Source organism: Pollachius pollachius, assembly GCF_949987615.1.
Source record: "Pollachius pollachius genome assembly, chromosome: 3".
In the NCBI taxonomy this organism is placed as follows: domain Eukaryota; kingdom Metazoa; phylum Chordata; class Actinopteri; order Gadiformes; family Gadidae; genus Pollachius; species Pollachius pollachius.
This window is the reverse complement of record NC_136936.1, coordinates 23,481,762-23,499,226: the sequence shown is the minus strand read 5'-3', so window position 1 is coordinate 23,499,226 and position 17,465 is coordinate 23,481,762. Positions and strand designations below refer to the sequence as shown.

Here is a 17,465-nt window from a genome sequence, read left to right as displayed (position 1 = left end):
GTAAACTAGCGTCAGGTAAACTAGCGTCAGGTAAACTAGCGCCAGGTAAACTAGCGCCAGGTAAACTAGTCAGGTAAACTAGCGCCAGATAAACTAGCACCAGGTAAACTAGTCAGGTAAACTAGCGCCAGATAAACTTAGAAATTAATCTTTATTTTCTTTTCATCATATAAAAACGTAACTTTATTGATTCACATCAGAGCCACCATCTTGTCACAGAGGTCCCCCAGTCGGCCCTCAGGAAGGCCGTCGCGATGGCCGCCGCAGAGGGGTAGAAGCGGGACCCCAGCAGCAGGGAAGGCCCCGGGAGCCTTCACCTCCAGGTGCACCGTCACCGTGGAAAAGTTGGTGCCGTCGTGCATCAATCATATCTCTATATACATATATATATATTATATACATATATTGTCTCCTAGTTGTGTGAACAATATAATATATGATATTTATTTAGTCTATAAAGTGTCTCCTAGCCGTAGCAGGAACCCGTCTTCCTCTGGACTCGAGCTCCGAGCTGAGGGCTCCAGCCGGCCCTCAGAGCCTGGGACTTCCTATACATTCTCCTTGGACTTAGACATCCCTCCCACCCTCTCTAATTGAAAAAGTGTTAAGATAGCTTGCATTTGCATTGCAACTGTAGACACAAAGTCAGATACTGAGGCCAATCATCTTCTTTGTTGTGTACATTCCTTGAACTGTCTTGCAGCTATGTCCAGTTCACCCATAGTGTATTGCAATTTAATTTGGTCTCTTCTATGGCTAATCCTAAACTCTCCATGGTGGTCACACCCCCTAACCTTTGTTTCCTTTGTATTTAACCCACGATTTGAAAGTTCCAGATAAGAATCATGTACACCCATCGTCTCGTTGAATATATGCTTGGTAACTTTGCTGCCTGGATCTTCCAATGATCAAGCTCTGAAATTAAATCAAATATTTAGCTGTCCGAAGTATCCTAAAAATGTATTATTCTTTATCACACAGACAATATTAACAATAAAAAAAAGCGAATCAAAAGCTGGAAAGCGTCTTTAATCACCAAAACTAAAAGCCGTAATTTCAACGAAAACAGGATAGAGGTGTCAATCAAAACGTCCTGTTGCCCCGTGTCAAAGAACTCCATTGCCCTTGTGCTTGAGCATGTGCGTACACAAATTACTTGGGTCGCTGTAGCTGGTGTTGCACTCGAAGACAGACACACGAAGGGCTTTCCCCGGTGTAAGTCCTCATGTGGGTACACAGCTTGGTGCTCTGTCCAAAGCCCTTCTTGCATTGATCCCACCTGTAGGGCTTCACGCCGGTGTGAGCCCTCATGTGGGTCTCCAGATCGTAGCTCCGACTTAAGCACTTCACGCATTGGTCAGACTTTTAGGGCTTCTCCCACGATGAGTCATCATGTGGATCTTCAGCTTTGCGCTTTCACCGAAGCACTTTGTGCATTGGTCATAACTGTAGAGCTTCTCGCCGGTGTGAGTCCTCCTCATGTGGCGCTTCAGGTTGGTGCTACGTCCGAAGCGCTTCATGCATTGCCCGCACCCGTACGGCTTCTCGTCGGTATGGGTACGCATGTCGACGATCATCTTGGCATTGTTGGGAAAAACCCTGCCACAGAAGACACAGGGCCCTTGCGGATGCCCCGAGGACCAGTCAGCTCCTCAAGGTGGGCGAGCCGCTCGTTGCATTCCAGGCTCTTGGCCACGCTGTGGTCCGCAGACAGCGAGCTCAAGGCCTCCAGTTCTGACGTGGCGGAGAGGGTGTCATGGTCGTCCACGACCAGTAGGCCCTCCCCTTGTCCGTGGATGCTCAGATTCCACAGCTCCCCGTTGTGACTTGAATTGTGGGAGTTGCCAGGGGCGTCCACACGCAGACTCTCGAGGTGGCGCCGCACTGCGTGCTATGGTCTCATAGGCATCGCAGTCTTCTGCAGAGGGAGAAAAAAAAGACAAAGTTATGGTTTTGATACCTTATTTGCACAAAAGGTGGCACTAGGGCTGTGCAATTAATCAAATTTTGATCGTGATTTCGATTTTAGGGTCAGATGATCTCCAAACTAATATAATTGAGATTAAACCTTTTTTTTTAAGCATATTTATTTTAGTGATTAAATGCTTTATAGAAACTGCAGAACAGCTGTATACATATTTGTACATTATTTTCGATTTGAACATTATCTATTTTAACATTTTGTGTAATTTTCTCAGTTAGTGTTTTTTTGGAGAGAAATGCTGAATAAAGGCATCATGTTTTCAAACTCAAAAATAATCGTTTGAATTATGATTCCAATATTGACAAAAATAATCGTGATTATGATTTTCTCCATAATCTAGCAGCCCTAGGAGGCAGTGTGTATTTGTACACGTGAAATAAACTCTTTAACTGTATGAGTATGTAACATTTTTACCATGAGGGTTTACCATGTTATTAACACTTTATTTGAAGGTATCTACATAAAAGTGACATGTCACTATCAACTATGACATGACCCTGTCATAAACATGTCATATATGTATGACACCTTTATGGCATCTGTCATTTCTCATTAAGTGTCATTTGGTTTTTGTTACGACAAGTTGACATTGTTTGGGTTGTCTTGATTATGACATGTTGACATAAATCAAAGTGACAATACCAGAAGTTGTCTTGGTCATGACAAGTTGACATTAATCAAAGTGACATTACCAGAATTCGTCTTGGTCATGACAAGTTGACATTCTATTTGTTTGGGATGTCTTTATGATGACAACTTGAAATTAACCAGGATGAACGAATAAATTATTTGACCTCAAGTAAAGTGGTTCCATTTTTAGTCCTTAAGATATCATGAAGGGTTATTACACACCAAATTAGTTTCCTAACAATGTTATGAACATAAACCTCTGACCGAAACTACAGGGGGTCAAAGGTCCAACCATTTTGGACATGTAAGGTGTCATTAAATGTCATTATATCGTCACAAGCTGTTCAAAACTTTGTCAAGACAATGGGCCTTAATATTTGTTACGGCTGAATGTTTTGTCATTGCAATTGTAAAATCATGGCTAATCTCAACAAACACTCCAGTCAGGGGTTGCACAATAAGTCAGCTTAATACTTCAATAACAATAAAATAAAAAAAATATGTGTTAATAAAATAAGTGTTTTGAACATTAACAAAAAGACAAATAAATGCCAAACAACTAAACTAAACAGAAACAACTTACATCCTTTTTAAGTCAACTTGTAAACAATTGGGAGGAGCTCATTGGCCTTTTTTTTGGTAGAAATGGCAGCTGCCATGGCTGGGGTGATTGCTCCACGGCACCTCTCTGAGAAGGTCGCCAGTGTTTCCTTCTCGTCTACCCCCGCTTCGATCACTTTCGCGTAGTCCTCTGGGAACACTATAGCCAATTCGGCAATTGGCGCCGTCCTGGCTATTGTGTTCCGGTCCACATGCTCCATGTCGAATGCCCTCTTCATGGAGCCTACCTTTGCGTAGTGCTTGAGGACCTTCATATACCGGCCAATTACTCCCTCACTGGTAGTCACTGTGAAGAGAAAATAGCAAAAATCGAATTAGAGCTTTAATTGAATTCCTATATATCTGTGAGACAATCAATTAAAGGAACACGCCACCTTTTAGGGAAATTAGCTTGTTTGTCATCTAACCTTAGGTTAGATAAGATGGCGCAAGCATCCTCTTCGCTGTGTGAGCAACAACCTCAAGTCTGGCATTGAAATTGTTAGCCTAACTTTGCATAATGACTGGAAGTGAATGTATCCGGATAGCCTTTAGCTTATGCTATTCGGATAAATTGTCTTCCACTGTATTAGGCCAACGGTGGGGTATGTCAGATAGGGTTGTTGAATACACAGAGAAGAAAAGGGTATGTGACAACTTTTTACTCAGGGGTCGATGGCCAACGGATTGCAATGAAGATGTATTAGATATCACATTTAAAGCCAGCCATACGCTCTTTTGAAAATGTCAACCTAAAACTGTATAGATAAATTGCATGCAATGTAAACCCAGAGCTCAAGATTTATGTGCACACACTGTATGGTCCATTCTCGGTTGCAACCTGACATCTCACACTATAAGAGTGAAATAAACACGTTGGACTCCCAGGCTTGGAAGAGGAAAGATGCTCACAAAGGAAAAATGTACCACTCTATGCTCAGAAACATAAAGAAGAATTGGCACTGGCTTGTATGGATGCACACATGGCAAAGAAGACATGAACAATGCGGTCTGACCATATTACATGGAGAACTGAATGTAGAAAGCAAAGTTACATCTCAGATAGCTGATACTTATAGCTGATTATTTCCACCAAAATAATTGTCTGAATCCCTAATGCTGTATGTCTATTGCCTTACAACATCCTTGCTAGTAGGCATGGTTACTGTAAAAAGTGCAATCATAAAACTAGAGTGCACAGTAAGCTGTAAAATGTCTTGAAGTTGTGGATGGATATGATTGGTCGGTTTTGGTATCACGTAGACACAATGAGGGAAAACCCACTGATCTCAGGTGATTTGGCTTTTACTGTAGCTCTGCTTCAACTGTGCGATAAAGGTATGATTTTCATCCGACCAACGGGCCGGTAGGGGTAAACATGCTTGTTACCCCCTGTATACTACACGACATGTGATGCATAAGCTGTAATTCAGCCCAACTACAAAAAAATGTGCACGACTCCATGCTACATCCCGGGCTGTGTTCTCAAGGCCTGTGCTCCTGAACTGGCAGAGGTATTCACTGACATCTTCAACCTCTCCCTGCTCCTTGTCTGTCGTCCCAACAAGCTTCAAGAGTGCCACCATTATCCCTGTCCTTGAAGGGCCAAGTATACTTCTACGGACACAGACACGGTCATACGGTCTCCGGTAGCTCCATTTCAAAGCATAATTCTGCGGCATCCGTATGGAGACAAATTCTGGCTGCAGCAAGGGAAGGCTGTACGGACTAAAATATGACCAAATTTAAGTCTTCCGTACTGTCCGTAGATACTTCTATGGACAGATCTGTAGACCGTGTCCATAAAAGTATACTCAGCCCTTAAGAAACCATCAGTGAGCTGCCTTAATGATGACCGTCCTGTCAAGCTCACCTCTGTTCTGATGAAGTGCTTTGAGCGGTTCACATTACATCCTGCCTGTCTACTGCATTAGACCCATTCCAGTTTGCATATAGGCATAACAGGTATACAGATTATGCTGTAGATTTGACCTTGAATACTGCTCTCTATCACCTGGATCAGAACAACACATACTTATGGATGCTCTTCATTGACATCAGCTCCACCTTCAAAACCATAATACCATCTAGGCTCATCATGAAATTGCAAGACCTGAACATCAGTCCCTCCATGTGCAGCTGGATACTAAACCTCCTTACAGACAGGCCACATGCGGTACGGCAGGTAACATGACACGAGATCAGGGGGAATCTCAACAGGGATGTGAGACTGGAGGAATCTTAGACTGGCTCAACACTGACTGTGCAGCCACTAAAAGCTCCAACACTACCATAAAATTTGCTCAGTGCCGCAAAAAGTGGGTATGCACTATACACAAGGGGGAACGGCAAAGAAATGGTTAAAATGTTATTGTAGTTAAGCAGGTATTTCGATATTAACTGCTGTTGTGCGTTTAAAATAATTTCTGCACCCTCTAAATGGTATGTAACTTTTTAGAGGACTAACAGGCTTGATAAGGTGCCCTATCTCATAAGATTCATCATATGATTTTTACATAGAATAGGGAGGGCTTCTGGTTCATAATAGTGCATCTACAGGGCAGTGACTGGATGGGCTTCTAGATAAATGGGCAAGTGCAAAAGAGACACCATGTTACAAATTACTAACCTTTCCAATAAACCTTATTTTTTAAAGCCTATACATGATGATGTTTGGCACACTCATTATTATAATAATTATTATTTGACTGTCTTAATGTCAGGATAAAAGCCTGCTGCTCAATGTCACCAAAACTAAGGAGCTGATAGTGGACTACAGGCGGCTGCAGTGGGGGAGGAACACTCACTCACCCATTTACATTGGGAGCAAGGAGTGGAGAGATTCAACTGTATCAGATTCCTCTGCATTAATTAATCAGTGAGGATCTGAACTGGTCACACTATATGGGTGTGGTCACAAAGGCGGTTATTATTTCTGCGATGCCTGCGGAAATTTTGCATGGACTGTAAAATACTGACAAACTTTTACCGCTGTACCATAGAGACCATTCTGACTGGTGGCATTAGAATATGGTATGGTAACAGCACTGCCCAGGACAGGAATACATTAGAAAGAGTGGTAAAATCCACACAGCGGCATCCAGGACCTTTACAGCCAGCGCCAAGCAGATCGTTTCTGACACTAGTCATCCCAGCCACAATCTTTTCACCCTCCTGCCTTCTGGAAGACGATACAAGAGCATGGAAGGACCCGTACCAGCAGATACAGGGATAGTTCTATCCTCATGCCATCAGGATGCTGAAGTGTCCTTAATATAATTCCATATTCCTACTCTTGCTTACTTCTCTCCATCCTTTTAAACTCTAAACTTTTAACTTAATTTATTCTTTAAGTTGAAGGAAAATTTGAGCACATGGAATTTCAATACTGATAAATGCTTTTTATGAATACATGATAATAAACTTGAACTTGGATCACTACTTCATAGGTTCAAAGCGCTTGCTGTTACCAGTGGATGATGCAAAAACTGGTCCTATGTTTAAAAAAATACAATACAATACCTCCTTGGGTTAAGGGTCTTTTCCCTACCAATTTTAACATCAAAACAGTGTGACTCACTTAAAGGTCCCATGGCATGCTACTTTATGGATGCTTATATATAGGTGTTAGTTGGCCCTTTATACAGTATTTGAAGACATTCAAGAAATTCAGCCTTGGTGCAGAATAGTCTTACAATGAGCTTTCATCTTTTAGAGGCGGGTCAAGGTGGAGGGTGGGGGTGTGGCCCTAAACTGCTTGCGGATTTGCTGCTTACAGTGGATGTATCGCAATTGTTCGGATTCATAATATCATCCGGAGGCGCACACAGCTTTTGGCCGTGTTCTGTAAATATTCTAGAACACTCCGGGTGCTCCGGCGGGAGCCCTGGAGCTCTATATATAAATAATATATTATACATAAGATATCTATATCATATAATATATATTGTCACAGCCAAAAGCTGTGTGCGCCTCCAGACGATATGAATCTAAAACGACTGCGTCGGGTTCTCCGACGTCTCTGGTTCTTCCACATCAATCTGAAGTAGACTGAACCGCAACATGGAGGAGAAAGGGATTGTTGCCTGCGATTGTTGACCGCGTTGGTAGCGGCTCGCGGCGAAGATGTATTAGATACATTCAGACACACACACGTGTGGCTCTCGCACGGTCGTAGCTCATTGGGCAAAGCAGAGAAGGGGAGGTAACGACATACGGGGAAAAATTCCAAATCTGCGCGTCTGACCTTTGTTTTTTCAAAGGCAGTGCACGATAGCTAGTGCTCGTTTTACACCTAATGTCAATTCTAGCTACTGGGGGACCATAAGCAGGCTAGGGGAACTATATTATTGTTAGAAAACCTCATGAAGTGAAATTTTCATGATATGGGACCTTTAAAAAGTGAGCATTTTGCACCTATACACTTACTCCTTGAACGGCTGCAAGCCTCGGTTTCCTTTGATTTTTTGGCCTTCTTTTTTTTCTTCTTCGTCTTCTTCTTTTCCTCCCCTTCCTCTGAGCTGGATGGCCCATCCGAAGATGCAGATGGCTCGGGTGATGAAGAAGGGGACAAGATCAGCTGTCCAGTAGACTGGCTGGGACCTGTGAAAATGGGCATGTCAGTAGACAAAGGGACATAGCGAAATTAGTAAACAAAACCCAATAATTTAAAACTGTGTTTGGTGACAAATTTAGACAGAATGACATCTTTAATAGATGTCTGCAATTGATAAATTGCAAGATTGATGATAATGTCCCATGTGTGGACATATTGAATGTCTTGAACAAATCTATTCTGTTTCATATGTCTTCATACGTATTATGTTATGTCTCTAAAGGTTATCAAGAGAGTTGCTTGTCAGATAAAGAAAAGGGGGAAACAATAACATCCACATGCATTGAGGAGGTACAACCAAGCACATCCTGTATGAGTACATTATTTTTTGATTTTCATGAATGAATATATACTCCTATACTCCTACTTTTTTCATTTCCTTTAACATCTCACATTGCATGAATAACATTACAGATAATGGTATTGTACCTGGTTTCTCGCTGACTGCTGCCTCATCCTCAGCTCCTCTCATTCTACTGAGTAGGAAGTCCTTTTTCAGCTCATTGTTTGCTCCCTCATAGATTTTAAGACGTTCCTCCAAATGTTCTATTTTTCGCTTGGCCATTCTGTTCTCCTCTTTTAGTTTGGAAAGAACCACTGCTCCTGTTGGTGACCCTGCACAATTTGGGGGTAAACAAATGGACAACAACAACATATGTGCTTAATAGATTGGCACGTCTCTTTAGGGGTCATAAAACATGCCTACATGGAATTGTTCGCCCATCTCAACCAAATAGTGGGGTGTTCAATTATGGACATTGTTCTCCAGTTGCCACAACCAGACACTCAAATGGATTGAGATACAGGCAATTAGATTGACAAGATTTGCATTACAGAGACAAAGTTCAATAAGCTTCTCTAACATAATATTGATTTTAGTGTATCCCAATATAAATTATGTAGTTACAACGTGTAAGTGAGAATGCAATGGCCTACTGACTATTTCTTGTTGGTATGGTCTCCTACTTGTCTGAGTACAGTGATATCACACATTATTCGAGAACTATTTCCTTAATATGTGATATTACTGTACAACAAGTCTGTGTCTGTGTGTCTGAGGTGTAGGAGGGGCATATGTATTATTGTCTGTTGTGTTGTTGAATCGTGTACAACATTGGATGTGTTACTGTGTGTTCTAGTTGTTTGGTTGGTTACCATATTCAAACAGCCACATCATAATATTTCGATGAGGCTAATATTTTGCATATAGTGATGTGTTTACCTCATGGACTAGGCCTGCTCCATCTATTGCAAATGTAGCCCATGTGTGAATTGACTCCCAATCCGTGCCGTTATTAGCCTTCTTTACTTTGTAGGGTTAAGTAACAGAGCCTACTACTTTCGAACTGTACTAGTTCTACCTCATCAGCCCACACTAATTAAAAACTTTTTAAACTATAGTTATACCGCTATACACTGTTCTTATGTCTCCTGCCATTCAGTAGCCGGTGAACACTGTCCATCAGCCTCTCGAAGGTCGCAGGTGCATTGCAGAGGTCGAAAGGGAGGACCCGAAACAGCCACAATCCTCTGCTAGTGCAGAATGCAGTCTTGGGTCTGGCATCAGGGGCGAGAGGGCACCGGAAGTAGCCAGAGCGGAGATCGAGTGAGGAGAACCAGGACGACCCAGCTACGACATCTAAGGCCTCATCAATGCGCGGGATGGGGTAGGAGTCCTTCCTTGTCACTGCGCTAAGTGGCCTGTAGTCGACACAGAATCTCCACTTACCCCCCTTCTAAGGCACCATCCCCACGCCTGCTGTCCAGGGACTATCTGAGGGCTCTATGAGGCCCGCCTGCTGCATCTCCCACAGCGCCTGGTCCGCAGCCTCCTGGCGGTCAAGGGCAGGCGACGCGGGCGCATTCTGATGGGCCACGCATCCCCAGTGTTGATTTCATGCTGCACCAGGTGCGTCTGACCCACATCGCTCTCATTCAAGGCAAAGCTGTCCTTAAACTCCGCCAGTAGTAGCCACAGCTGCTCCTGCTGTTGAGGGTCTAGTCCATCACAGTGCCCCTGCCAAATTGCCTGCACAGTAGACAGTACAGTCTCCTCACCTACACTACGATTGAATCACAACCGCGCTGATATTCAGTACACAGCACTCTCTCGCGTTTGATATTGCTTTCATACAACAGCTCTACAACAGTAATAAGCAACAACCGATTCTGATTTGTTTGTTTATTTAATGATTAATTGGCTCTTCCAACACAAATAGAAGTTTGTTGCAATCTAAGCTAAATAAAGACCGTAAATAGCAACGGTTATTAGAACATCTGTAAAGCAGAGTGATACATGTATAGTTAAAAGTCCAAGTATCAGCACTCATGGAATGCCTCCTGTCAAATCAAATTACTTGGTCGGAACTAACTGTTTTGTAGAATTAAAAATATAAAATATAACCGCAAGTGGTGATTAATGGGGTCAGAGCAAAATGAAAAGTCAAGAACACACTAATGGAAGATATATAAATATGACATAATTATGAAGGAAAGATGTTGATGATCCCTTAATGCCATACTGTACCTCGGCTTTCAGGTGACTGGGCTGCAGAGCAATGGCCAAATATCATGTTCAGCTTGTTCATAATTGTCTAATCGGGATTCGAACTGTAAAACTACGGATCACCAGTACAAGGCATTTTCCCATTGAGCCACTGACAAACCTGTACTGTAGCCTTATTCACATGGTGAAAATGTCTATTGATAAGCACACAACATCCAGAAAACTCCAAGCAAACATTTCTCAAATGAATTAAGGGCTTTCTTAAAAGCAAATACCTGAAAAATCTTTGAAATTCTGGGGAAATCAAACATTTGTTGTCAAGAACACTAACGGAAGAAATATTAATATGACAGAGTTCATTATGAAGGAAAAATGGTTAACGAAGAAGTTCCCCTTAATGTCATACTGTGTCTTGGCAGTCAGATTCTTGGAAACTAATGAGCCGGAATGTTGATTGCCTGATGAATTTCAGGTGCTGTTCAATGTTGTGTTTCTTAAATGAGTGGCAATGACAGAATGTTATGTTCAGCTTGTTCATAATGCTCTAAATCGGGATTCGAACATTCAACCTAAGGATCACCAGTACAAGGCATTGTCCCATTGAGCCACTGACACTCCTGAACTGCATGAAGCCTCATCGTGAAAATGTCTATTGATAAGCACACATCAAGAAAACTCCAAGCAACCATTTCACAAGAGAATTAAGGGCTTTCTTGAAAGAGTATAAATCTGAAAATTTGCACTGTTAATGGTATCCACCTAATGATAGCCGTATGGTAGTTATACAATAACAAAATGGTCATATAGGGAAAATGGTTGACTGTGGACGTTTGGCTTTTCTATGAAATTGTGGGAAAAGTAAAAGTTTTTTGAGCAGAAGACCAGGGTGAAAAAGATGCATCTGATTTTAGAGATTAATATGATGAAATAATTTGGAGTCCAGGTCAATCTGGTAAGGAGAAATAAGGCTAGTTCATATTTTCATTAAATAGCGCCACCTTTGGGTGCAGTACCACAATTTGTGTTTATGGATAGTGGGGGGCATTGGTATCCACCTAATAATTGTCGTATGTTTTGTTTATACAATAACAAAATGGTCATATAAGAAAAATGGGCTAACTGCTCCAACTTTAATGGCCAATATTTCTCAAATGGAACCAAATAAAACAAATTCTGTTGGATGATTTTTGTGAGGCTTGGTCTAAAGATTTTATGTGGCGATTTTGGTGAATCTTTGATTATTTTTGTAGTCTGTGAATCTTTTTATCATGTTTGGCTTTAATATGAAATTGTGGAAAAGTAAACATTTTTAGGGCATAAGACCCAGGGTTTTATAGATGCATCTGATTCTAGAGATTAATATTATGAAAGAGTATTGAGGCCAGGTCAGTCTGGTGAGGAGAAATAAGCCTAATTCATGATTTTTTTACAATAGCGCCACCTTTGGGTGCAGTACCACAAATGGGTACGGGGAGGTTATTGGTAACCATACCTGAAAATTTCAAGAGTTTTTGACTTACAGTATAGGCTGCCGTATGACTTTTACAGAATTTGAGAAAAAAAAAATCGTTACAGAAACAATTGGGGACCAAGCAGCTTCGCTGCTCGGACCCCTAATAAAAAATATCTTGTTTCCAGCTTCTGGAACATCAGCTGCAAGATGCCCGGTAGTGCACAGGATGCCAGTGTTCTCCGCAACTCGGATATCTTCCATAAAGCACAACCACTCCCTAAGGTGAGACCACTAGCAGGGCTGTAGTCAAAAGGTAAATTAAGCTCTTAATGTGATCTTATCTGTTCTTATGAAACACCCCCCACATTGTCTGGATTTACTTTGGCATGTTAACAATCGTCTTCCCTTGACATAAACACAAAGGCCTAGTAGGACATGAAGTCCATGAGCCACAGACCCCAAAAGGGGCCAAAGCAACCCCAGTGGTGGCGATGACTACCTGCAGCTCATGGACTTGAAAGACTTGATTTGGGTTTAACAAGCATATTATACCTACTTGTCTGTGATATACCGTGGAATTAAGTAATGTTTTACTTCTGTCAGAGAGCATCAGGCTAGTCATTGTTGGTGATCCTGCATACCCACTCCTTCCATGGCTGATTAAAGGATATCTCAGCTCCCCACGGCTAATTCCAAATAAATAATTTAAAATAATATATAACTATTCCTTGAAAAGTGTTTAATGTTTTGATAATGCTGGAAACCTCTGTATTGTGTGTTTTAGGTTATCTTTGCCAATAAAATGTATTAAAACCTATATTTTGTATTGGCTGTCAGTCAAGATGGAAGAGTAGACATGTTAAGTTACAGCATGTCCACCAACTGCATATGCATTAAGCCATTTGCATTAAGCCCTGGCCACATTGTGCCTCATATACTGTAAATGTTAGATCCAGTGACAGGCTGGCATGAAATGTCTTGCATAATACTTAGTAAGGAGGCCATAATATTGTTAACTCATGGCTGAAGTTACGTTTCTCAAGTTCTCCCCAGGTTGGCAAAAAATGCATCTCAAAGTGCATCAGATTGATGCTTTAAAATATGGAATGTTCAAATTTTTCTTCTGGGGAGCATGGCCGCGGACCCCCCTAGAAGGATAATATCCTTCTCACCTTTTTCATCCCCTGACCTGTTTTCATGCCTGATTAAGGTTTGAGAATGATAAACCAGTTTGACTCGTGTTTTAGCTGGTCATGATATAGGTCATGATGCTTTTCAAAAGAGGACCAGGCTTTTTAGCGCAGGTAGAATCGAGTACATTCTCAGTTGATCCAGGTCGTTTGCTTGCATAGATGCAATGTGTGTTACTAACCTACAGCGGGCATGCCTCCACCAATATCCTCTTCAACCTTGATTGAAATGGTGTCTAGGGTCTGCTGCTTTCCACATAAAGAAACACAGAAACACAAACAAGACATATTCTTTTATTTGCACAGAATAGTTATCAATCCCCACTAACGACACATTGAATCATATGGGTGTGTGCTGGAGGTGTAACAGAGGAAGCACCTCTTTTGGATGGTGAATGAGGAAATGATTTCAAACCTGCACACTCAGTTCCTCGTGGTGGACCAACCGCTCGGCACGCAGGCTCGTGGCCATGCTGTGGTCAACAGACAACGAGTTCAGGGCCTCCACTTCTGACGCGGTGAAGAGGGTGTCATGGCCGTCAAGCGCCAGTGGGCCCTCCCCTTGTCCGTGGACGCTCAGGATCCTCAGCTCCTCGATGTGACGGGACATTTGGGAGGAGCCAGGGGCGTCCACATGCAGACTCTCTGAGGTGGCGCCGGGCTGCATGCTGCGATCTCCAAAGGCATCGCAGTCTTCTGCAGAGGGAGAAAAAAAAGACAGAAAGTCATTGTCTTGATACATTAATTGCACAAAAGGAGGCAGTTTGTATTTGTACATGTGAAAGAAACTATTTTATGTATGTGTATGTAAGATTGACACAGAGGGTTTACAATGTGTACTGCAGGCACAGATTCACAGTTTTAGAGAGGGATGTCTCCTCTAGCCCCCTCCTCCCTAGACTCAAGCCTAAGGGGGTGACCAGGTTGAGGACACTCAACCAACACCAGGCAAAATGATCTGAGCACAACATGACATGAGGGACAAGCGCAATTATTCTACGGTATTTTGACAACAAGTGACAAGTGTCTTTCCCTGTAAGCTGATCAGCTAACATTTATATGCTTTGAATTTATGATGTTTATTGTTTAAAAGGATCCCCATTAGCTGTCACCAAAGTGGGACGAGCTAGTCTTCTTGGGGTCCATACATAAAGACAAAACATAACAATACACAAGATACAAATCATAATTCAGGTAACAATGATTATCTAAAAGGAGTAAATCATTATAAACATCAACAAATTATTCAGATAGTTATTAAATCCATGGGTATTACAATCATTATACATACATATTCATTCATACAGTAGTTATGTCCATTCCCTACTTGGAGATGTTTGGGAATGATAAATCAGCTCATGTGGCATCTGTCTTGAAACCCCTCTGGGACTGATTCCATCTTTGAAATGCAACTCCCAAGTTTCACTGTTTTAGCAGGGCTCTGGTCATGATGCTTTTCAAAAGAGGACTTTTAGCGCAAGTAGAATCTAACATCCAAGACCATTCAAAGTGCAGGAAATGGGACTATTGTCGAACTATATTAGGCATGTTGTGAGGTGATCTAGCCTGCTTCTGTTATGCTTCTCTCATTAATTGTTTGAATCATGATGATTATTGTAACTATTTCCCATAACTACCAATATAACAATTAATAGTCCCCCCTGAACACTCGGACCGTCCTGTTTTCCACCTATTACAGCCGGGACTCCACTCACCATTTCCCAGTTGTTTAGTCCGTGGTTGGCAGATGTGGGCTCGAGCCAGGGCGAAACGACTTGCCGCACGCGATGCATTTGATCTTGTTTGAAGCCGCAAAGAAAGCAGCTCACTCCTCATCCCCTTCATCCTCGTCCTCAGCGTCTCGTTTTCTTTCAGGCTCCGAGTTATTTGTAAACGAAGGGAAGCAGAGCCTTCCGAGAACAGTTGGCTTATTTCAGATACGGCCGCTTTCGCAAGTACCTCCATTATGGACGAAAGCTGTTCTTCCAAAGTTGAGCCGCTCGGCGACATGTTTATTAACATATTTTACTCGTCCACTGGCGAGAGTTAACAGAAACTGAGATTAAACGGACCCTATGATGTCGATTTATCCCAGAGCGGAACGCTCCCAATGGCCTCTTCCGGTATATTACCGTAACTACTGGAAAACCACGGCTCTCAATTCAGGGGACGCATCCTTCGAAGGACGCGGTCTATGAAGGTGTGGCTGGACCGAAGGCCGAACAAACATTTTTAAATGAGACGGTCTGGCCTACGGAGCATTCCAAGTTTGCGTAATGGCTGGTTCAGGCTACACGATTTCAGCCCGATTTTGCCCCGATTCTTTCGTCGCAGACAAATTTGCGAATCGTGCACGATTTTGAAAGGTCGGCGACGAGACGAGGTATTGTAATGTGACATGCTTGCGATCTGCGATGTTTTCGTCTGCGACGTTCGAAAACCCCACGACGAAAAGTTTGGCATGTCAGAATTGTTTGGGGAATTGCATGACGTATCCATTGTTGACATGAAGGAACCCCGCCCCCAGTTGCGTGAGGGAACCCCGCGAACAGCTGGAGCTCACGCGCAGTGTTCAACTTATTATGTTCATAAAACATTACCTCCAGTTCAGTATGTAGCACCGACATCCCGAGCTCTCCTCTTTGTGCAACCCAAGAACGAGTCCACAATCTTCTTTTTCTTCCTTTCCGTTTCTGTGCAGAGGACCGCCAGCATAATGCCTAGTGCTAGCTACTCGGGATCCATTGTTGACGCTTTGTTGCTAGGCTACGTTGTTGCTGCGTCTACTTTGTATCGTTCATGACACGCGCATCGCAACTACTGTGAGGAATTGCTGCATTGAGCAGATATAAAAACTACTGGAACCTTTATGACAAAAATGTAAAAAGCATTTGTTATTTCTAAACCTTAGGTTTTCTAAATATCTTGCAAACGTGAATGATACAAAGTGGAGAGCATCGCACCCTCGAATCTTGTAGTGTGGCCAGTCTTACGACGAGACAAGGCCCGATTTCCTGGCTCTGTGATCGTATAGTATGACATGTTAAATCGTGGAGGAATGTCTGAGAATCGTGTAGTCTGAACCAGCCATAAGAGGCCATTTACATGAGGCGTCGGGGTTTCATCGGAATGCAGGCATTAGTTTAACACAGGAAAGCCAGGCAATATCAAGTGTTTAACATTTGGCTCCATTGTATGTTACAACTCCCACTCTCTAGGGGTAGCGGGGGAGGTAACGGATGTTAAAATTGTCCGGGTTATGGGTGTAGATGAAGAAACAATTGGTGAGTGAAACAAAGGAATGACAACAGCAACGGATAAGGTTGAACATAGGTTTAATGGGGTGACTGATCACAAAACACAAAAGTAACATACGACAAAACCAGCGGGCCTTGGGACTTGAGTGTTGCCAACCAAAGAACCAAACAAAACAAGCTAAGCTAACAGATAAGTTAAGTTAGCGGACCACACGTCCGCTAACTTAACTAAACTAAGCCAAAAGTACAGCGGATAGCAACACTCCTAGCCTAGTGTTACTAAACAAAGAAGAGCACTACGTGTAAATGTATAGAGGCCTCTGTCTTACCTGTCCCGAGGCCGCAAGGTAACCACAAGGAAAAAAAAAACATGGGGGAACTAACAAAGGGGGGGTCACAATTGGTGCAAGCAGGGGGAGAAAGGAAAACTAGGGGACAATATATGTATATCTCTTAGATATGTATATAAGCAAATGCTCTAACCATGCCACAGCATAACCAGTCCACGAACCACAAACGGGACAAAAAGGAGCGAGAGTGAGACAAGTTAAACTGGCTTTATGTGTGTGGCAGGCCTCCCCTGGCTGGAAACTGATGAGGTGATTGGTGGAAGCTGGTTGGTAGAGGCGAGATGATGATGAATTGTTAATGACTCGCACCTACACATAACAGGGGAAACAAGAAGGCAGCAACAAACAAACAGTGGCCGTAACAGTACATATATTTACCTTATATTCTAATATAATTTATACTTAAAGTTAACCTTACTTTTACTTATTATGTAAGTGAACTGAGAAATAGACTGATGTCATTGACTACAGAGGGATGTCTTGTGTGAGTGTTTACCGGTCAACCCTAAACTCTCTGAGGTGTTGAATAACAATGGAACAAGGTCTGGAGTTTGTCCCCCCCCCCTCCGCTGGTACATTCCTTTCCACTAATATATCCTAACATTTGGCAAATATCCTTTTTAAACCTTCATTATTTTCTACCACAGTAATTAAGAAGAGTTGAAAGGTTGGCGGTGCTCCAGCTGAATTATAATTGTAAGTTGTATTGTTTGTCCACCAGATGAAAGTAACCCGACCTCTCTTTTGGATGTGTGCATGTCTAGATGATTAACTAAATAGTTGGATGACTGCATGCTTTAATGCATAACAAAATGCTAAATAAGAATGGTCAGGTGAAACAATCTTATCAACTCAAATAACTGCTTGACTGATGTTGTAC

General features: G+C 42.3%; 1 protein-coding gene across 4 annotated transcripts; it reads right to left on the bottom strand.

Moving 5' to 3' along the window:
• Positions 1 to 1,008: 1,008 nt before the first annotated feature.
• LOC307072399 (coiled-coil domain-containing protein 106-like) lies at positions 1,009 to 15,673 on the bottom strand. 4 transcript variants are annotated; one of them, XM_079731684.1, is made up of 7 exons: positions 15,579 to 15,673; positions 13,394 to 13,674; positions 13,161 to 13,227; positions 8,259 to 8,444; positions 7,643 to 7,816; positions 3,198 to 3,521; positions 1,009 to 1,918 (listed from the first exon to the last, which is right to left on the bottom strand). In XM_079731684.1, exons 2-6 carry the CDS (start codon positions 13,643 to 13,645, stop codon positions 3,205 to 3,207), a joined length of 996 nt encoding a protein of 331 aa, XP_079587810.1. In that variant the 5' UTR covers positions 13,646 to 13,674; positions 15,579 to 15,673; the 3' UTR covers positions 1,009 to 1,918; positions 3,198 to 3,204. The 4 variants fall into 4 exon arrangements, with proteins under 4 accessions (XP_079587810.1, XP_079587807.1, XP_079587809.1 ...); XM_079731681.1 differs by lacking the exon at positions 15,579 to 15,673 and adding an exon at positions 14,694 to 15,087; XM_079731683.1 differs by lacking the exon at positions 15,579 to 15,673 and adding an exon at positions 14,694 to 15,087 and having other exon boundaries at positions 3,463 to 3,521.
• Positions 15,674 to 17,465: the final 1,792 nt, after the last annotated feature.

Coding starts and splice junctions, on each gene's coding strand:
- LOC307072399 (XM_079731681.1), bottom strand. CDS start 15,000: ATGTTAATAAACATGTCGCCGAGCGGCTCAACTTTGGAAGAACAGCTT. Junction 13,228..13,393: donor ACGAGGAACTGAGTGTGCAG/GTTTGAAATCAT, acceptor TTATGTGGAAAG/CAGCAGACCCTAGACACCAT. Junction 7,817..8,258: donor AGCAGTCAGCGAGAAACCAG/GTACAATACCAT, acceptor CCATTTTCACAG/GTCCCAGCCAGTCTACTGGA.